Below are 17,713 nucleotides of genomic sequence, written 5' to 3' on the forward strand. Positions count from 1 at the left end.
CATCCGGGTACGGGTACGCCTCCACTTGCAACCGTTCCGACATGAGGCCATAACGATTGTCAGACACGAAGATGGAGACAATTGCTTGCTCAGCCCGTCACCCGCCGTCTCAACAGCCACCGTACCGACGACCGTTGATGCATCCACCAGTGCCACCACAAACAAACCCGAACACACATGGCCACAACCGGACCACAACCGGACCGGACGACAAGCTCCTCTGCGGCAATACCCTCCCCGTGGGAGCGGTACCTGTTAGCCAGAAACGGTGTCAAACAGTTTAAGTTCTTCAGTGCAGCTTCTGGCACATCCACGTGGCTCCCGCAAGGCGAACGGACGACGCCCGCGGTGCACACCTCCCTTCGTTCTGTCCTGAGCCAGGCCTCCTCGCCCGTTTCACGGGGCCCCGAACGTCGCTCATCCCGGCTGTGGCGAGTTACATGTTGCCGTCAAAAACGTGGACAGTGTCGTATCGGCCTGAACTGTCAGGAGAGAACTCGTCCGTTGGCGCCCGCTCCTGGGTTTTCCTCGCACGCTGGAACTTTGAGGAACTCTTACAACAGGGGTGGTACGAAAACGCAGAGCAAAGAGAAGGGGGAGGGGGGGATGGATGGGGCCTTGTGCCATTTCCCACTCTTTAGAGTTCAGAGACGCAGCAACACAACAGACCATCAGCATTCGCAGTCCAGCAATCCTCGTCTATCACTCCGTCGCTATGCCCGCGGAAGGTGCAAGCGCTTCCCCAGGAGTAATTTCGGAAGTCGGATCGTAGGGATGGTCAACGGGGAGAAATGACGACGTTGTGAGCAGCCTCCCAACGCAACCATAGCATCGTGACGCCCCCCCCTCCTCCCGAAATACAGAAAAACAAAAATAAAATAAAACTTCCCTGAACCTTGTCGCTGCCCTACCCTGTTCATTCTTCGCTGTTCTTGCTCATGTCACTCTTCATGCAGCAATGAATTCCCCTCATTTGCATTGGCCAGCTGGCGGGCCCCTGGACAAACCGCATCTCTTTGCTTTGCCGGCGGCAAAGCAGATCAAGTAGGTATTTTTCTTCAACACCTCGTGGCAAGTCGCAATGTCTGGGAATCCCAGAGGAGTGCCTCCAAATGCAAATAGGCTGCAGACGAATGTCCAGGGCTCTTATGCCGGAAAACGTCATGCTGTAGAGAGTAACCCGCTCGCGAGTGGATGCGGACTGTTCCACCTCGTAAATCTCTGTCTGTCTCGTTGTCGGTTTAGTTTCGTTGACCTGCATGTTGCGGCCGTTGTCCGTTTCGTTCAGCGATATCCATGATTCGCTGCCATCGAACACGCATCCGCATACACCCAGAGACGTGTCCCTACAGGACGTGGAAGAAAGACACACGCACACAGGCACAAGAGGGAGGAAGAGATCTTGGCCGTGTACACGCCTCCCATTCACCGCTCTTCGTGCCCGGAGCGCCATCTCCCTCCTCCTCGTCCGCCGCCGTCTCCCTGCCCCTCCCCATCGTCTTCCTCCGCACCCTCCTCGCTCTCCGTTTCCGCGTCTTGGCCTTTCAGCCAGTGCTGCAGCTTGAGGCCGGCCTTCGCAGCGCCCATGGCCACCGCCCAGTTGTCCACCCCGAGCGCAAGAGTGCTGACCATGAGCATGTTCTTGACAAAACGCCCATGCGGTGTCGTGTGGCACGCTGGCGCAATGGCCAGCATGATCCAGTGAAAGGTGCCCACTGAGCTGTTCCACGCCGACAGGGGTACACGCCACACCGTTGCCCATATCTGCAGGAATTCGGGCTGCGTGCAGGCCACGCTCAGCGGAGTTCGGTCCATGATGGCCCGGCTGTACACGATGGCCGTCGCTCTGATAGCCTGGTACATGTAGTCCGAGTTGTGCTGTTGTTGCTGCTGGCGATAATGATGATGAGGCGCCGTTGCCGTCGACTTGGGGCTTGTCGGAGAATCGCTAGCGTCCGGCGCAGAAGCCCATTCCGGCGTGGTGGTGGAGTCGTACCCCGGCTCCGGTGGCGAGCGGCCCGGGCCCCCGGTGCTAGGTCCGGCTGCTGCGCCTATACTCGAAATGCTCCCGCTCCGTGTCGATCCTCCATCCGCGCCGGCGTAGTAATGAAATCCCGGAGAATTCCCCCTCGTCGAAACTCCCGGCGATGACTGCCGGTGTCCTGGTATCGTAGGATGCAGGCTTTGAATGTGTTCGTGAATGTACCTCCCCATGAGCTGTACCTTTCTAGATGCCGCCTTCGTCGGCGCCCTCGTCGTTGTCGTTGTTTTCGTTGTCGCCGTTTCGGTCGATGGATCGGTCGTCTCGTTCGTCGCCACGTACGCCGCCTCCACCGCCTTAAACAAGAACCTCACATTGTCAAGTATTGAAGCCGTCGCCCGGTGGATGCCGAGAGACTGCGAGCACTCCGCGTAGCTCGGCAGCGCTCCCACAGATGACAGGCTGCAGACAAAGGGCGCGGAATGTGTCATGCGAAGGGGCACGTCTTTTATAGGGTCGGCGAAGGCGTAGTCGGCCGTCCACGGGGTCCCTGGGCCGCCGCCGCCGCCGCCGCCGCTGCTGCAGTCTTCCTGGGGATGGAGCAGCAACAGTGGGCTGTTTTCGTGCGCGAGGGCTATGGAGACATCGTGACTACGAATGAGTCAGTCAAAGCGGTTCCAAGACAGCGAAAAAGTCCGCCGGCATATCGTGTCTTGGGATCGAGACCCATTTACGAGTCAAGGAAACCAAAAAAAAAGCGAGAGAGGGTCAGACGGACGAACGGGTAAAAATATCAGAGCGAAAGAGAGACCGGGAAAGAGCAAAATATAGGGACGAACAATAAACCGAACGGCGGGATACCCAGGAGAATGGGAAAGGTAGCCCCCAAATATGCTGCAAAGCAGAGTCATAAACCCAACCAACGTACCATATCGCGTTTTTTGCCAAGATCCCGTTCATCCCGAGACGGTCGAAACCGCCGCGCAACCTGATCATGTCTCGGAGACCTCTGAAGTGGTGCTGGACATCTTCGTTGTTATCGCCCCAGTACCATTCGGCAGCGGCGAGCTGGATTACACTCGCGATGGCGGCGTCGTTTGTGCCGCTTGTTTCCCCGACATTGCCTGCGTTGCTCGCCGCAGCGGAGTTCCGCCCGGAGCTAATGCGTTGGTTGAGCATATGGATGGCACGCCCTTTGCTGGCCATGAGAGCAGTCCTGGGCAGGTGCCCAGTCTCGTGGATATAGCAGGCCGAAGCGTACATGATTGTTTGCACGACCAAAGGTTCTTGGATGCAGAACGGAGCGTAGTGCTTGATGAATGGATTGCTGGGATCCGGGTCGCCTGTAAGGCAAGCCTTGAAGCGGGAAAGCACGTCAAAGTCTGTGATTTGCAACTGATGTTAGGTTCATGATGATAGACCACGTGCTCCGGAGAGGCGGAGCTCACATATTCTGAGTAGTTTCTTGTTCAGCGGCGTCTGGGCAACAGGCAGATGTCCGAACTGGTCCTCCATATAACCTATGGACCTCTGGATCTTTGGCTGTGCTGAGCGGGCCCATACGACAGGTATTACCTCGTCTTCGGCAGTCCACTCGTCCTTCCTACCATCGTTTTCGGCTCCCAGCACATAGTCGGGAAACGCGCGACGAAACGTCAAGACTTGCTGCGATGCTTGGGAGGGGTCCGCGTCAAGCGTGTGATCCGTGTTGCCGATGACTAGCTGGAGCCGTGTGGATAGGGTTGGTCTAGCATATTCTTGTGGTTCTGATTTTATCTCTGTTCGTCGTATACTTCCAGGCGAGAAACTGCTTGACGTGGGTGTTGTGTCAGAGCCGCTGAGAGCAGCCGGAATGGCGGCTGCAGGCCATCTGCTTTCAAAATGTGCCGACGTCCCAGAAGATGAGGGCTCGTACGGCAAGGGACTCTCAGCGCCAGAAAGATCGCGAGTGGCCCCTCGCCCGCCGACTCTTGTCGGCGTCGGGAAGGTCGAGGTTCCAGGTATCCGGCTGGGAGCGAGCCGTGTCAAACCATATCCAAGACAACAACAAACAGTTGATAAGAGGATGTGTTACTTACTTTCCCAAGCGGTATTCGCATACTGGCTGGGGGAAACGACGTTGACAGTTGCCACACGGCTGTTGTTGATCGCACTGGGTCGACGGTTAGTCTTACGATTCGTCTTATTTCTGGATAGGATGAAATTTGGGGAACCGGGCGGTCTTGTCCTGTAACCACCAGTTGTTCTGATGACCTCAACAAACGAAGGGTGCCTATCAGCCAACGGATAGAGGCTTAAGCGGTGTACATGCCTTCTGCTTTCGCCTCCTACACTCGCCGCAAGACGTCGTAGTCCTCTCGGCTCGCATGCTACGCGATGCCCGCAAGTGCCGATGCTGCAGCCCTTCGGACATGATCTGAATGCGGCGATTTCCCCCTAACCATGTGGGATCTGTTCCTGTTCCACCTTGAGGAGCCGCTTCCATGACGTTGGAAGGGCCTTTCGACCGTAAGACTGACTTATAGGGATGCCGAAGGGGGTCATGGCGAACCACCCCAGGTAAGCAGCACCTATATCATCACTGAGTGAGAAAAGGAGGCTTGAATGCAGCTTGTCGGATTTTGACACGTTTGGTTTAGCGTCGTATTTGCCGGGCTGAGAAAAAGCCACAAGTGGCATCTTCCGGGGTGGTTTGATCGATCTGCATTAGCCTGGCTCGCTAGTGCTGGGGCACCTGAATGGACTAATGGCGGGTTGTTGAAACGTATAAGAGCCAGTCGCATCATCTGTTGTGACATAGAAAGGGAGTTTCTGGCCGAATTTGCTGCTCATGTCCCATTTTGGTGATTCCATGAAGTGAGGGGGCTGGAAAGCCGGTTGCTAGGGTCACATTGGAATCACATCTCGAGAAAGCCCTCCAATTTTCGAGGCAACGTCTTTGCTGCATTCGGATTCAGCCATAAGCGGGCTTCACCACTTGGTTCTCCCCAGGCTTATGAGAGTTCTTTCAGGAGGCGACGCCATCAGGCTGGGGCTAGCCACAAAGCATTGTTGATCATGGCAGCTGAAGCTCACCGCTTCTCGACGTTAGATGACCGATGCCTATTCAAGACAGAACAGGAGCGCTCATCTCGAGCTTCTCACTCCTTAATAGAGCTATATCGGGTCTGACGGGTCGATCTCTTGATGCGGCGTTGTGCCACACAATCCGGGGGTAACAACGTGTGTCTCAAGCAGGCTAGGCAAGAGCTGCTGACGTGCCCTAATCGGTGAGTGCCGTCTGACACCGCGTCGTATGTTGTTTGAGAGCAAATGTAAAAACAATATGGCTGCCCGTCGAAAAGTGAGCAACGATGAACCACAAGGTACCGTTCAAGCCGCTTGACTCTACTCCACCGGAAATGTTCCCGTAGATTTTTAGTGACTTGCGATGGCAGACAGCCGCACACTTGTTCATTTTGAAGTGCCGATGAAATGAAAAGCGGAGTAAGACGAAAAAGAAATAAAAATGGCAGTGTTTCGGCATTGCGTTTGAGATGCTCGCAGATTGATCGACATCTCCAACAACCAGCAGGGCCAAGATGGCCGAGGCCCTTCCATCGCAAGGCACGCCAGGACTCAAATGTGGGCGCCTTCATTTCCTGCAAGTTCGTCAGCCCTTGTCGGGGCGCCAGAACAAGAAAGGTCTGAGAATGAGTTCGTAAATTGTGCCATGAGAATGTCGTTCGACCGTCCAGTGTCCTGCAGCGCTAGTAGAGGAGCACATTCCAGTTGGCCAATTTCGTGAGGTAGCTTCCGGTTGCCCTCGTTATTTAGGACCCGAAGACATGAACAGAACTAGAAAACCCTTCTGAAACATTGTCAGGTGAGGGAGAACACTCCTTTTTCTTTCAAATTTGTCTCATGGCGTCAGGGGGCGGGACGCTACTCTATGCCACGATAGCCAGCTGAATGTCTTGAACATCACATCGTTCCCACGTGGAGGGCATCGTGCGCGTAGCGGGTTGGGGGCAGCCAAGCGGTCCAAAGTTGAAGAAATAGCAAGATTTGGTGTATGGTCGGCGGGCGAGGGACAAAAATATGAGTGTATAAACGAGATGGCCGGAAATATGATGGGCACGAAGAGAGTTCCGGGACAACGGGGGATACGCGGTTTAAACTTATGGCCGGTTCGATCAACAAGCTAGGTACGGATAGAGAGAGGAGGTCCACGGTGCCGTGACGTAGTGCCCCACTAGAATCCGAATAATCGGAAATTTGCCACCCGGCCGGGAAGCGGGCATGCGGGAGACCTTCGGATGACGGAGTCACAGACTAGGGCTAATTCAAGACACGGAGCTTGGATGGCAGGGAAAAAGAGCATTATCTCATTATGGTGACCGGCTTCAGTGCCGCGGCTGAGCACCCGAGCTAATCACATGTGCTTAGAATGGTATCTTTACTAAAATCCCAGGACCTTGACATCAACTCCCCAAAACGCCTCGTGTCATGTCGTTTCCAATCAAATATGAAGCCACCAAGAGGTATCCACTGATGTGCCATTTCTGTGTTGTCTCATATTTGGATACATCGAAAGCTGTTCCATGAAGGATCGGGGAAAGAGCTCCCGACGTATATTAAACCAGCAACTTCGACTATCTTCCACGGTAGTCTGGCTTCCTTGCCATATTCACTGGTGGGGGTTCGTCGTCAACGGGATAAGGAAGAGGATTGGCGGTATTAGGGCGACGGACTCCAGCCTTTTGATGTTCCGGAAGTGGTGTTTTCGGGGGTAGCGGCGGGGGGATACGTGGCAGTTGCGACTGCTGCACATGTCCGTTAGGTGGCGGGCTCTGCCATCTAGGGTGCTCGTCTGGGCTCATGATAGCAATCTTGTCGGCGCCGGCGGCGTATCTGTACTGGGCTGGTGTAGGCGCCGTGACAACCAAGCGATCGACTTCATCGTCATCATCCGCCGAGTGCGCACTTGGCGGCGGCGGGTATGGCCGCTGCCCTACAGGTGGTGTCCCAATCTTGAGAGATTGTGGTGCTTGTAATCTCTCGCCAGAGCTTCTTGGGGAAGGGCTCATGGGCGAAGGGACATGCAAGTTTTCCATTCCAGATTCGTACGACTGACGGCTGGGCGGTGTGTTGTGTGGCGGCCATGACGAAGGGATCTCGGCTGGCAGCTCCACTGCAAATGGCTCACTAGCCTCCGATGTGGACTTGACCAGCTCGGGCACATCCGGCAAGGCGCGATTGAAGCGGATGTTCGCCTTGTGAATCTTGGCCAGCTTCGCAGACGCGCCCTGCACCATCCTCTGCTCAACTTCCCGCCTGAGATACTGGCGTGTGCCAGTACTGATGTCGGCCAGGCGGTGCCACTCGTTCATGCCAAACTCGCCAACACCAACCTCCACGTTCAGACGATAGTAGTTGTCGACGCTGACGTTTCTCTTTGCAAGGTGCTCTTTCCTCATTTGCTCGTGAATCGCCTCACAGCCCTCGATCTTAGAAATGAGCTTCCGGCGTGCCTCGGCGAAGTCTCCCATAAAACCTTCGTACCAGACATGCTGATTGGCGTCGCTGCCCTTTGGTCGTCTACCTGTTCCGACACTGACGAATACGCCTACCTCGCGGCCAGGCCACTCATTTAGTACCGCTTCGTCCAGGGCTTCCGGGGCGGGGTTAAAGGTGCCGGCGCCGTCGTCGTGGAAAACAGATTGACCGATTTGGATAGGCTTGAAGGCGAGACCGATGGCGCACGTTGCGCGGCCAGCTTGCCAAATCTTGCAGTCGAACTCGGGCGGTGGCTCTCTCCTCGAATCGTAGGATCGCAGAATGGCTGGGGGGCTGCCCTTGCGCGAGCCTCTATACATCGCTAATACAGCCCTACTTGTGTGTCAGTCATTGCACGCTTGGCCGTATATTTTGTTACTAAGGGTATGGCTCACGTTTTTGTCCTAGTTTCTCTAGCATCGTAGAGCCTGGCGTTGGGATTGCCGTAACGCGAGTTGAAGGCGGGGCGGGCCATCTGAGCCTGGGGGCTGCGGGCACTGAAGCTGACAGTACTCGCGTTGCTGGTGTGTCTTCTAGGACCAGAGTTGGAGTAGGCCGAGTTGAGTGGGCTAATCATGTCGCTCTCAGTCCCATCGTTGCCCTCCTTTTCGTAGACGGTGTGTTCTCTGACAGCCTCCCTGATGGCTTCCTCCAGCTTCGACGCCTTGAAAAGTGTTGATCGATACGGTATTCCGGCGATGGTCTTGTCCGTCTCAAACACCATGCGTGTAAGCCTCACGTACAACTGCTTGCATGTCTCCAAGTCAAGGCGCAGCCGGCCGAGCATCAGGGCGATAAGGCCGCCAGTTCCGGTTCCGACAATAAGGTCGAAGTGGTCGCATGGCTTAGGGATCTCGTTTCGGTGTGGTGCTCTTCCTTCAATCTCGACATATGTGCGATGCATAAGCTCTTGGATGATAATGAGCATGGAGTAGCCGCGAACCCCTCCACCATCTGTCACAAAGCATGTCAGTACGTTGAAATTCCCGGTTTATTTCGCGCACTGCTGCTGATCGCGTGGCGGGTGAAGCATGGCTTTGTGGCTGAACATGAACGTACCTAGAGATAGAATGCGAAGAGGAGGTCCTTTGGTGGTGTCCCTCCTCTTGACCCCATTGAGGTCCATGACTTGCGCGGGTTCCCCTGAGAACGCCAGCTTGATTATGATCGACAGGGGTCTCTATTGGAAGTATAAATTTGATTTTGCACTCGACTTTGTTCGTCTGGCGGTCCCAAACGTTCGTGTCGCAGTAGGGTATGGTGTTTTTGCAAAATGGAAAATTTGGCCAGCTGGGAGAAATCGAGACTAGCAGGTGCAAGTGTGTAAGTACGGTATGCAATGAGGAAGAGGAGGCAAGACAAGGCAGGGTCAGGGAAGGGTGCGGCAGGCGGCAACACAGGTTGATCAAGTGACGCAAGGAACGGTTTGCGCCCTGGATGGAGGGACCCTGTCCACTCACAGGATGGGTCCTCTTGGCCCTGTCACTTGCCCACTTGGTGAAGAAGGACTCACCTTTTTGTTTTGTTTCGTTTTGTTTCCAGTGCAGTGTCCCCAATCTCGCTGAGCACCCAGCGCGTGGAAGTGTGTGATTCCTATCGTGATCAGGGCTGTCTCCGTGGCGGCCCTTGCGAACTAGACTGCCCAGTCCAGGCCGAGGATGCAAGAAATAAAATAAAAATAAAAAAAGGCGGCAAGAAGTGGCAGCGACGGCAACAGTGACACACGGCGATGGCCACAGCAAGTGCCAGAGCCCAGAGGTGGAAATGCAGGTGTATGGCAGGCAGTGACGCCACAGCAGCGACTGTGCTAATTTAGAAATGGCCGGGGTGGTTTTAGGCGATGAAAGAATGCGCGAATAGCAGGTCGTGTTTTGCACGAGACCCGGCGTCTTGGCTCCCTCTTTGGTGTTGCTGGAGCGAGTGGGAGGCGGGAACGGCTTCCAACTCGGCGAGGATCTTCAGGTCGTCCCCCCACTAGAAGGCGTTGAGGGGGCAGCGTGCAGCGAAGCTCCGGCAGAGAGAGAGGTCTAGCGCACGACGAAGGCGACGATGATCTTTATTCCGTTCAGGAGCAAGCAGACGGCAGAGAATTCGTGAGGTATGAAAGAGGGCGCCGACGGAGGTTTATGGCAAGCAACGGAGGCCGGCAGCATCGGGTCGGGCAGGTAGTGGGATGGAGGAGGCTTGTTGGTTAGATGCGTAGGTAGGTAGGCAAGGTCAAGCAGTGTTCCCGGTGTTGACTGCGTAATGGATGCGCCTTTTCGGAGGAAGCGAACTTCCTTTTTCCCTTCCCCACGGAGGGATGCGGCCTTGGGCTCAGCCAGACGTCAGCAACCACCGCCAAGACACTGGCTACTTGCCTACTTGCTTTAATGGACCTTACTACGGATACCGGCTTTCTACAATGGAATCAATACCTCGACCTCGCGGCCTCGCCTTTGACACGGCTCAACTTGAGCCAGATGGAAGAACTCAAAAATTGCACGTCCCTTCCATCCTTGCCGACAGCCCGCCGCGCAGCACCTGCCGGGCCGCTCTTCTCTCACGGGCTTCAACGGTCTACCTTGTTCGACAGCCCTCGGCTGAGTACCTTACCTGAGGTAGGTAGGTAGGTAGGTAGGTAATGGAATGAAGCAAGGTAAGCTCAGCTTCTCACCCACTCTATCTGCCGTACGCTGCCAAGACCAAGATGCCTCTCTCCAGAAGCTTCCTTGTTCGACGCACACTGCATCACATCGGCTATCCTATCACTTATATCCAATCGACTAGGCCGCAGTTCAAGGCCCCGCGAAAAACAAAGAGACTTGTGGTTGGTTGTACGAATTATCATGCTGCATGTTTTGGTCAACACATTGGGTCATCCCGCGCGCTCTGTCGTCTTCGATCCATTGAGGATGCTCAGATGTCGCGAGCGGACATAAGGCACGCTGCAAGGCAGAACGAACAGACGATACCCGCTTACGTTCTGCAAATCCAACTGCAGCAAACAGCCTACGGCACGGGAATCTGGCAGCGACTACCCGAAGCTCCTACAACTTGCAAGTAAGGCAAGGTCGCTTACTACTACTACCTTACTCTACTGGAGACCAGATGGCGCCGAACCCCTCAACATGTTTCCCTGCAGTGCGGGAGACTGGCCCCTGGACTGGACGGCTAAATAAGGTGGTTTCTTGCTGTAGGTTCCCGGGAACCTGCACTAGAACCTGTTCTTTGGAAACCACTCCTCTCCCAAGGCCGCCGTTCGCAATTCAGCCATTCAACAAAGCTGCGTCTTCTTCCATCTCTAGGAACAGGGGTATCGCCAATTGCCCCACCGCGTGTCGGGGGTCCTCAGTCCTTCACCGATGATGGCGCTGGATCTCGTTCCCGACACTGACGTCTGATAAACGAGTCCGAGTTTAACTCACCCGCCACGCCATTGTCAATCAAACGAGTCTCGTCCCGTTTGTCGATTCCCGAGGCCGAGAAACAAGCTGCGTCTCCTACTTAACGCCGGACACTCACATAAGGCAGCCTGAACTACAGTATGAGAGCCGTACCGAATACTGAACAAGCGAAACGTCAGGACCAGCAAGGATACCCCACCAGATCCTCGGCCAGGGCATCGAGGCCCGTGATGACCATGATGGCATGGCCTGTTTCTGACCTCAGCTGCTCAGCAAGTTCCCCCGCTTGCCTCGAATTCACGGACAGCAAAGGCGTCGCATTACTTGGCATCAGCATTATGCCAATTCAAATTTCAAGAGATTTCCCTCAATTGGCGTCTTTTCTTTGCGATGTCTCGCTGATGATGCTGGCTGACACCCACCGCTTCTGCGGCCTCCCCCGAAAGGAGCAGCTGCTTCTTGAGCTTGCGCTGCACTGCACTGCTGAGCAGATATCCTGCCAGTCTCTCCTAAGGTAACGCATAACCTGACAGCTGCAAGCAAGGGACCCTTTCCCGTGACCCTGCCGTGCCTGCCCGCACGTCAGCAACACAATTGTTCTTCCGCTCAACATGTGCCGCCTGGCCGCGCTAGCTCCCACCCTCTGCGTTGAGAAGACGCGAGTCCGACGCCTTGATTGGACACGGAGCTTGCTGCGTACCGAACAAGAAGTTCGAAACCAGTGGCCCGCGTGGCTGTGCAAGGCTTGGGCTTGTTGGCATGGACGCCTCCGAGGAACTCACTCCAGAGTCAAGAGTGTCAGGTCACCCTACAGCCAGTCAGTCATTCGCACGCGTCTCTCTGCATGGCTACAGTTATCGAAATCGCCACTCATACGCGCTCTTGTGACAGGAGCACGTTCGCTTGGCTCCTCTTGATTGCTCGCATTGTCTTTCATGGTCTCTCTTGGCGACACAGTCCCAATCCGCTCAAGTCACCTGCCTCTGAACCAGAAGGTGGTTAATGGCCCCCGATCGTGCCCAACGGGGGCTTTGGGGTCGACCCAGAAGCCCCACACGCCGAACTCCGCGATACGACTCAATGTTCGACTCAGCCCTCCGCCACATCAAGGACAGGTTTTTACTCTTCCAGTATCCGCCACCATGGAATTTCCTGGTCACTTGGGCTTGTTCGGTCAGCGGTTTTCTAGAAGATGGTTCTTTCGCATTTTTGGGTCCACGTGCTTGGCCGAGCAAGCGACTTGGGCGGTCAAGCAAGTTTCTGCGAATTGACTAGGACGGCAGATATATCGAAATCCTCGACTGTCGATGCCCTTTTTCGCCTGCAGCCCCATCATATCGCCGAAAGCCGAGCAGTCAGGCCGAGGAGGCGTAATAGAATCCACACGAGCTGCGTCTTTGGCCTTAGCGGGCTCTCGTATTGGCCCCATCGCTTTCGGTACCGGACCAACGAGTGAGAGGTCATGCTTCCGTGGGTGGATGCCCGACCGCTGACGAGTCTCCGGGAACGACGGACGGGACGGTCGGACTCCGGGCGCCCACACGGAGACCCACTCCCCGACTCGGTGTCAGAACCGCTGCGCCCAGAGGGCTTCTCACAGTGTCTCCGTGACCAGACCCCTCTACCTGGTACTGCGATGAATTTGACAAAACGCCCCAGGGAACACGACAGCAACTTAGGGCGGCAGTTTGCCTGCTGGTGATCGCGATGCAGCAGCATGCTCCTGATGCCTCCAGCTGGATCGGTGGTTGGGACTCTGCAGCAATGGCGCCTCATCCGTTTACCTAGTGCACGGAACATCGAATCACATCAAAATGCCACTACCTATGAATATTCAAGTGCAAAGGGGCATAAAGTCGGATCCAAAAGTGCCATTTCAACGGAATTGCATATCGACCATGGAGCTGCCTGAGACGATAAACGTTCTCGAGTAGGCAAGAGTTGCATGATTCCAGACCTGGCTGTGCATGGCACACCATCCAGCGATGATGCAGCTTATTTATCCCCAAGCTCCCAGAGCTATGTCCCCTGCTGCCAGGAAAGACCCTTCTTCATCTTGGTCGTCAGTGCCCCAGCCGAGGCAGCCAAACTGCTCCGCTGGAGGGCAGAGACGAAAGGCTGCAGTGCTCGCTCAGTAAGCTCGGTAGGGGTCTGGGTCAAGGCACCGGAGCTCTGTCATTTTACGTAGTAATGATGGGGAACTCAGCCGAAGTGTGCGATAGCTTAATTACAACCACAACAAGCCGGTCGCAAAGTAGGACAGGCAATGTCACATAGGGCATGAACAGATTAGTTGGTGGTGCGAATGGCCTACACCCCCTAAATGATAGACAAAGACATACGTAGTAGGGCGGTAGGCTGGACCTCAACAGAGCGCGAATGATGGTGTGCATCCATGTGCGAAGCGAAGATCCCGCCCAGCTTTGCGCAACGCGTCGTGGTGCCCCTCCGATGGAAGGCTGCAACATGGCCAAAGAAGAACAGGAACACGGATGCACTGGAACCTGACCAAACGGGGAGCGACGCACGCCAATTGGCCGGCGGCAGCGAGGGGATGGAGTGATGAAGTGTTGGAGGGGTGGGGCTGGGCACCTGCAGCCATGCCTTGTGAAAGTGTAAGTCATCGGCCTTGCAGGAGGATGAGGAGCATCTCTCCCTCGGCGGCGACGGCGACGACTTCTCCAGGGTTGGTTGTCAGACCAGAATTGGGTCTTGTGCCGTAGTCCGCCGTCTGCCTTCTTGGGCATGTCTGCGGTGAGATTGGCTGGCTGGCTGACGTGATGTGTCGTCTGTATCTCTCTCTGTACAGCATGGCACGGCATAATATTGCAACAACCAAAGGTCGGATGTCGGTGAGCTAGCTACCTGGGCTGTTGCGAGAGAGACAGAGAGAGACGGAGACGGAAAAGTGTCGGTCAGGCCATGCCAGGCCAGGTCAGATCAGGACGGCTCGGTACAATTGAACCGTACCTTGGATGAATTCAACGGCAGTGAGCAAGCAAGGCTAATGCCGTGCGCCTGTCTCTGATCGACTGCTTGCTTCTTCTTCTTACCTACCGTGGCTGGCAGACAACGGGCAACGTGCCTCGACTCCTAAGGCGTGTCCGATGAAGCTAGCAAGCTAAGCTGCCTTGCAGCATGACGGAGAGACATGTGGCTCCATTCGAGGGCCACAGTCAGGTCGTGGCTGCAGTGGACACGGCCACTTATCGGGCTTCGGATACCCCAAGGAGGGGGCAAGGCGGAGGGGTAGCAAGCCAACGCCAGCCCAGCCTAAGGTAGCCCCGAAGGAATTGAATGGTGAGGGGAAGATATCCCAGAAAGGTGAGAGGTGAGGAAAACGGCCAGCAAGTCATTGATGTGCGTCGGTGGGAGGGTGGAGGGAGAGAGACAGAAGAAGAAGATGCGGTGCGGTGGCCGGTCGGTAAGGTCCCCAGAGCAAGGAAAAGCAAGCTAGGTACCTTGGTGGTAATCGTTGTGGAGGGGTTGGTGGTGAGGACGTGGAAGGACGGAGAGGAGAACGGCCGGGCGACATTCGGGTGCATCCATAGTGTGCTTTGGCCAATCAGACAAGCACATGGGGTGGGTCATGATTGAGGCACACAGCCTCGCCGAAGCCTCGAGCCTAGGCTGGCTGGACCTGGTCTTCCTTCATCGCCGACCCTGCCCTGCCCTGCCCTCCAAAATCTCAACCATTGTCGCCTCTCATGATCTATACGCACCGCATCGAACAATCACCCTAACTACCCAATTGTCGCCCATTGATTCGATCTGTAGATGGAGCAACCGGCCAAGAAAAGACGACTCTTGCCCGCGCCCAAAGAGTCTGCCCAGCCTGCGCCTTTCCCCGAATCGGTGAGCTCGCGCGATTCTCCCAATCCATCCTCACGAGACCCTATGTCCTGGCCCTGCCCGTCATTGTCGCCCATGCTGCCCGTGTAAACTTCCTAGACCAAGGCGCTAATATAATCTCTTGAAGCTTCAGCAACAGCAGGTCCCCGAGGCTCCTCCAGCCGAGCGCCATGATTTCGAGTCCTTTGCGAGGCATCTTCAGGATGCTGCCATGCTGATCCAGCGTCAGACCGAGCGCCCCCCGTATGATAGCGTCTCGGTTCTGCTCCTGCGATGGGAAGAAGACACTTCGGCCGAAGCTGATCTCACAGCGCTGGAAAACATCCTCAGAGACCGCTACAACTTTCGAACCGATCGATGGTCCATCCCAACGGTGCCCAATCCCAGCATCAAGCTCGGTGTGCAAATGGCCTCGTTCCTCGAGCATGGTCGCAACAACCACTTGTTGATCATCTACTATGCTGGCTACGGCTATGTTGCAGACAATCAGCTCTATTGGGCTTGGTGAGTCGGGCATCCGCCGTCATCATCTCTTCGCACTCTTCTGACCGCTTCTCCCTAGCAATAACCGAGAAGACGCCGCGAAGCTCAAATGGGACGGCGTTCGATGCCTGTTCGAGGATGCGCAGTCTGATATTCTGCTTCTGCTCGATACCTGCACAGTTCGTGACATACCTATGAGTGGCAGCCATGGACTCAAGCAAGCCATTGCCGCGTGCGGCTCTGAACAGACCGCCCGAGAAACGACGGGGAAATCCTTCACATATCACTTGATCGAAGCATTACACAAACTCAGCACAGTTGGGAGGCCGTTCAGCGTGCCGCGATTGCATGAAGAGATTGTGTTGTTGCGGCAACAAGAACATGCTCAATCTGCGAAGCTCACAAATGGCGCAAGCAAAAGTCCGTCCCCGCCAGCTCAACTGCCCATTCTGTTTACTCTCACCCCTGGGAAGGGCCAAAGCCTCAGCCTGGCCCCCTTGCCTCCACGGGCCGTTCAGCAATCGCCGCATAACGGCGACGCTGAATCCCATGCAAAGTCAAAAGAGGATCAGCTGATCGACCCTGGGTCCGTCACCGATCTGCGGTTCGACGAGGCCAGAGTGCTCGTCTGCACCACGTTCGTAGGAGACGCCAGTCCAGATATGTCCTTTTTCAATGGCTGGCTACACAACACTCCCCCTCTGGCTGCCAAGATCGAAGTAGAGGGCATGTTCCTTGGACCGCCCACGATGCTCCTGATATCAATGCCACACTCCATTTGGAACGTTGTGCAGCACGACAAAGTCTGCTGTTTCCTAGGATACATCACATCGCATAATATGATTCACCTGTATCAGAAATTGAAGGGTTCATCAGGCATCAAAGCGACTGCAAAAGAAGTTGAGGACGGCCGCATATTGTTGGAAGCGAGGGAGATGGCAGTAAGCACACCAGCCATGCACCGACGCTCTTTAGACAGTAAAGACGCCGCCTATCACGAGGCACTCAGTCGTCTAGATACCACGCCGTCAGGAATCTCATACGCCACTGCAGCGGCGGCTGCAGCCATTGATGGCAAAGATGATGTCGAAGATTCGGCCGAGATGCAGGAGGCCGCAGAACAACTCAAGGCATTGAGCCACGTTCGCCATCTTAGTGACGAGGCCCCGCCTGCAGTAGAGAGGCAACAACGGACTACCCTGCCTGATGGGGTGATGAGTGCAAATCATGAAGACAGTTCATCTCACGAATCTGGCGCCGACGATACGATTCATTCGATAGACATGAACACACCCAACTCGAAGCCCAAGCAGAGGAGATCTCTCCAGAAAGCGACACCGAAACAAGAGACGAGATGCACTCTTTGCAGTCACGCACCATTCAAGGACTCCTCATCACTTCGCAAACACATCGCTGCAGCGCATACCAGACCATTCCCGTGCGCCTTCTCGTTCGCAGGCTGCACTAGTACTTTTGGATCGAAGAACGAGTGGAAGCGACATATTGCCTCCCAACATCTGTGTCTTCAATACTACCGCTGTTCATCGTGCCCGCAGAGCACAATCGAGGGCAAGGGCAACGAGTTCAACCGAAAGGATTTATTTACCCAGCATCTTCGCCGCATGCACGCACCTTTTGCCATCAAAAAGGCAATCGCAAAAGGCGACAGTAAGCTCCAAGTTGAGTGGGAGGGCCATGTCAAAGAGATGCAAACAACATGTCTTGTGACACGTCGATCGCCGCCTCAAAAGTCAGCGTGTCCCAAACCTGACTGTCAGAGCGTATTCGAAGGTCCCGGTTCGTGGGATGAGTGGACAGAGCATGTTGGCAGACACATGGAGAAGGGCGAGGGCCAGCGGCTTGGGGTTGACAGGCTATTGGCCAGGTGGGCGCTTGACGAAGGCATCATAGAGCGTAAAGAAGACGGCGAGTATCGTCTTTGCGCTGGCAACGGGGCTATTGGCGGCGGTGGCGGCACAGTCAGTGGAGGAGACTCAAAGGATTCCATCTCGGTAGCATTCCCAGAGCCAAAACAGGAAGTCGAGGAGGCAGCCGAGGCAGGAGACGCCGATGACAAAATGGAGGTGGACACGTAGAACATACAACGGGGAAGCATACGATGCGGTTCTGAAGGAGCGAACGAAAGCTGGCGCGGCGCTAAGGCTTTTTGTCGACCTATACTATACGGCGTATTTTCATCGATTGGCGGGAGTTATCCGGGAACGACTGATACGAGATATGAACGACACTCTGCTCGAAAATTGTTCGCTTCTTGCTTGGCTGGGGGCTCGCTTGGTCGGTCCCCAGACAGCTAGTTCGATTCGCCATGAGCAGCAACTTGGAAACCAAGTGGAATATGGCAGGGAATAAAAAGACCCCTCTTCAGGGACAGGTACAAGGAAAATAACTAAAAGAAAAACAATAGGGAAGTCAAGAAAGAATCAAACAAGTTGCCATGGAACACTGCAATATC

At 55.3% G+C, this 17,713-nt stretch overlaps 2 protein-coding genes and 1 pseudogene across 3 annotated transcripts; 1 reads left to right on the top strand and 2 right to left on the bottom strand.

The window, feature by feature from the left end:
* Positions 1-1,425: 1,425 nt before the first annotated feature.
* On the bottom strand, positions 1,426-4,133 carry GCG54_00011940 (annotated as a pseudogene). Its single transcript has 4 exons — positions 4,060-4,133; positions 3,430-3,989; positions 2,910-3,363; positions 1,426-2,632 (listed from the first exon to the last, which is right to left on the bottom strand). Coding segments are annotated over exons 1-4 (2,295 nt in total).
* Positions 4,134-6,615: 2,482 nt separating this feature from the next.
* GCG54_00011941 (Phospholipase A I) lies at positions 6,616-8,645 on the bottom strand (the record flags this gene model as incomplete). The annotated part of the gene is made up of 3 exons (XM_045411829.1): positions 6,616-7,831; positions 7,915-8,473; positions 8,579-8,645. The coding sequence occupies 3 exons, from the start codon at positions 8,643-8,645 to the stop codon at positions 6,616-6,618; spliced, it is 1,842 nt and encodes a 613-aa protein (XP_045266702.1).
* Positions 8,646-14,682: 6,037 nt separating this feature from the next.
* On the top strand, positions 14,683-17,336 carry GCG54_00011942 (uncharacterized protein; the record flags this gene model as incomplete). The annotated part of the gene is made up of 3 exons (XM_045411830.1): positions 14,683-14,760; positions 14,885-15,261; positions 15,320-17,336. 3 exons carry the CDS (start codon positions 14,683-14,685, stop codon positions 17,334-17,336), a joined length of 2,472 nt encoding a protein of 823 aa, XP_045266703.1.
* Between the last annotated feature and the right edge of the window lie 377 nt (positions 17,337-17,713).

This window comes from Colletotrichum gloeosporioides, assembly GCF_011800055.1.
Source record: "Colletotrichum gloeosporioides strain Lc1 chromosome Unknown consensus_28, whole genome shotgun sequence".
Classification (NCBI taxonomy): domain Eukaryota; kingdom Fungi; phylum Ascomycota; class Sordariomycetes; order Glomerellales; family Glomerellaceae; genus Colletotrichum; species Colletotrichum gloeosporioides.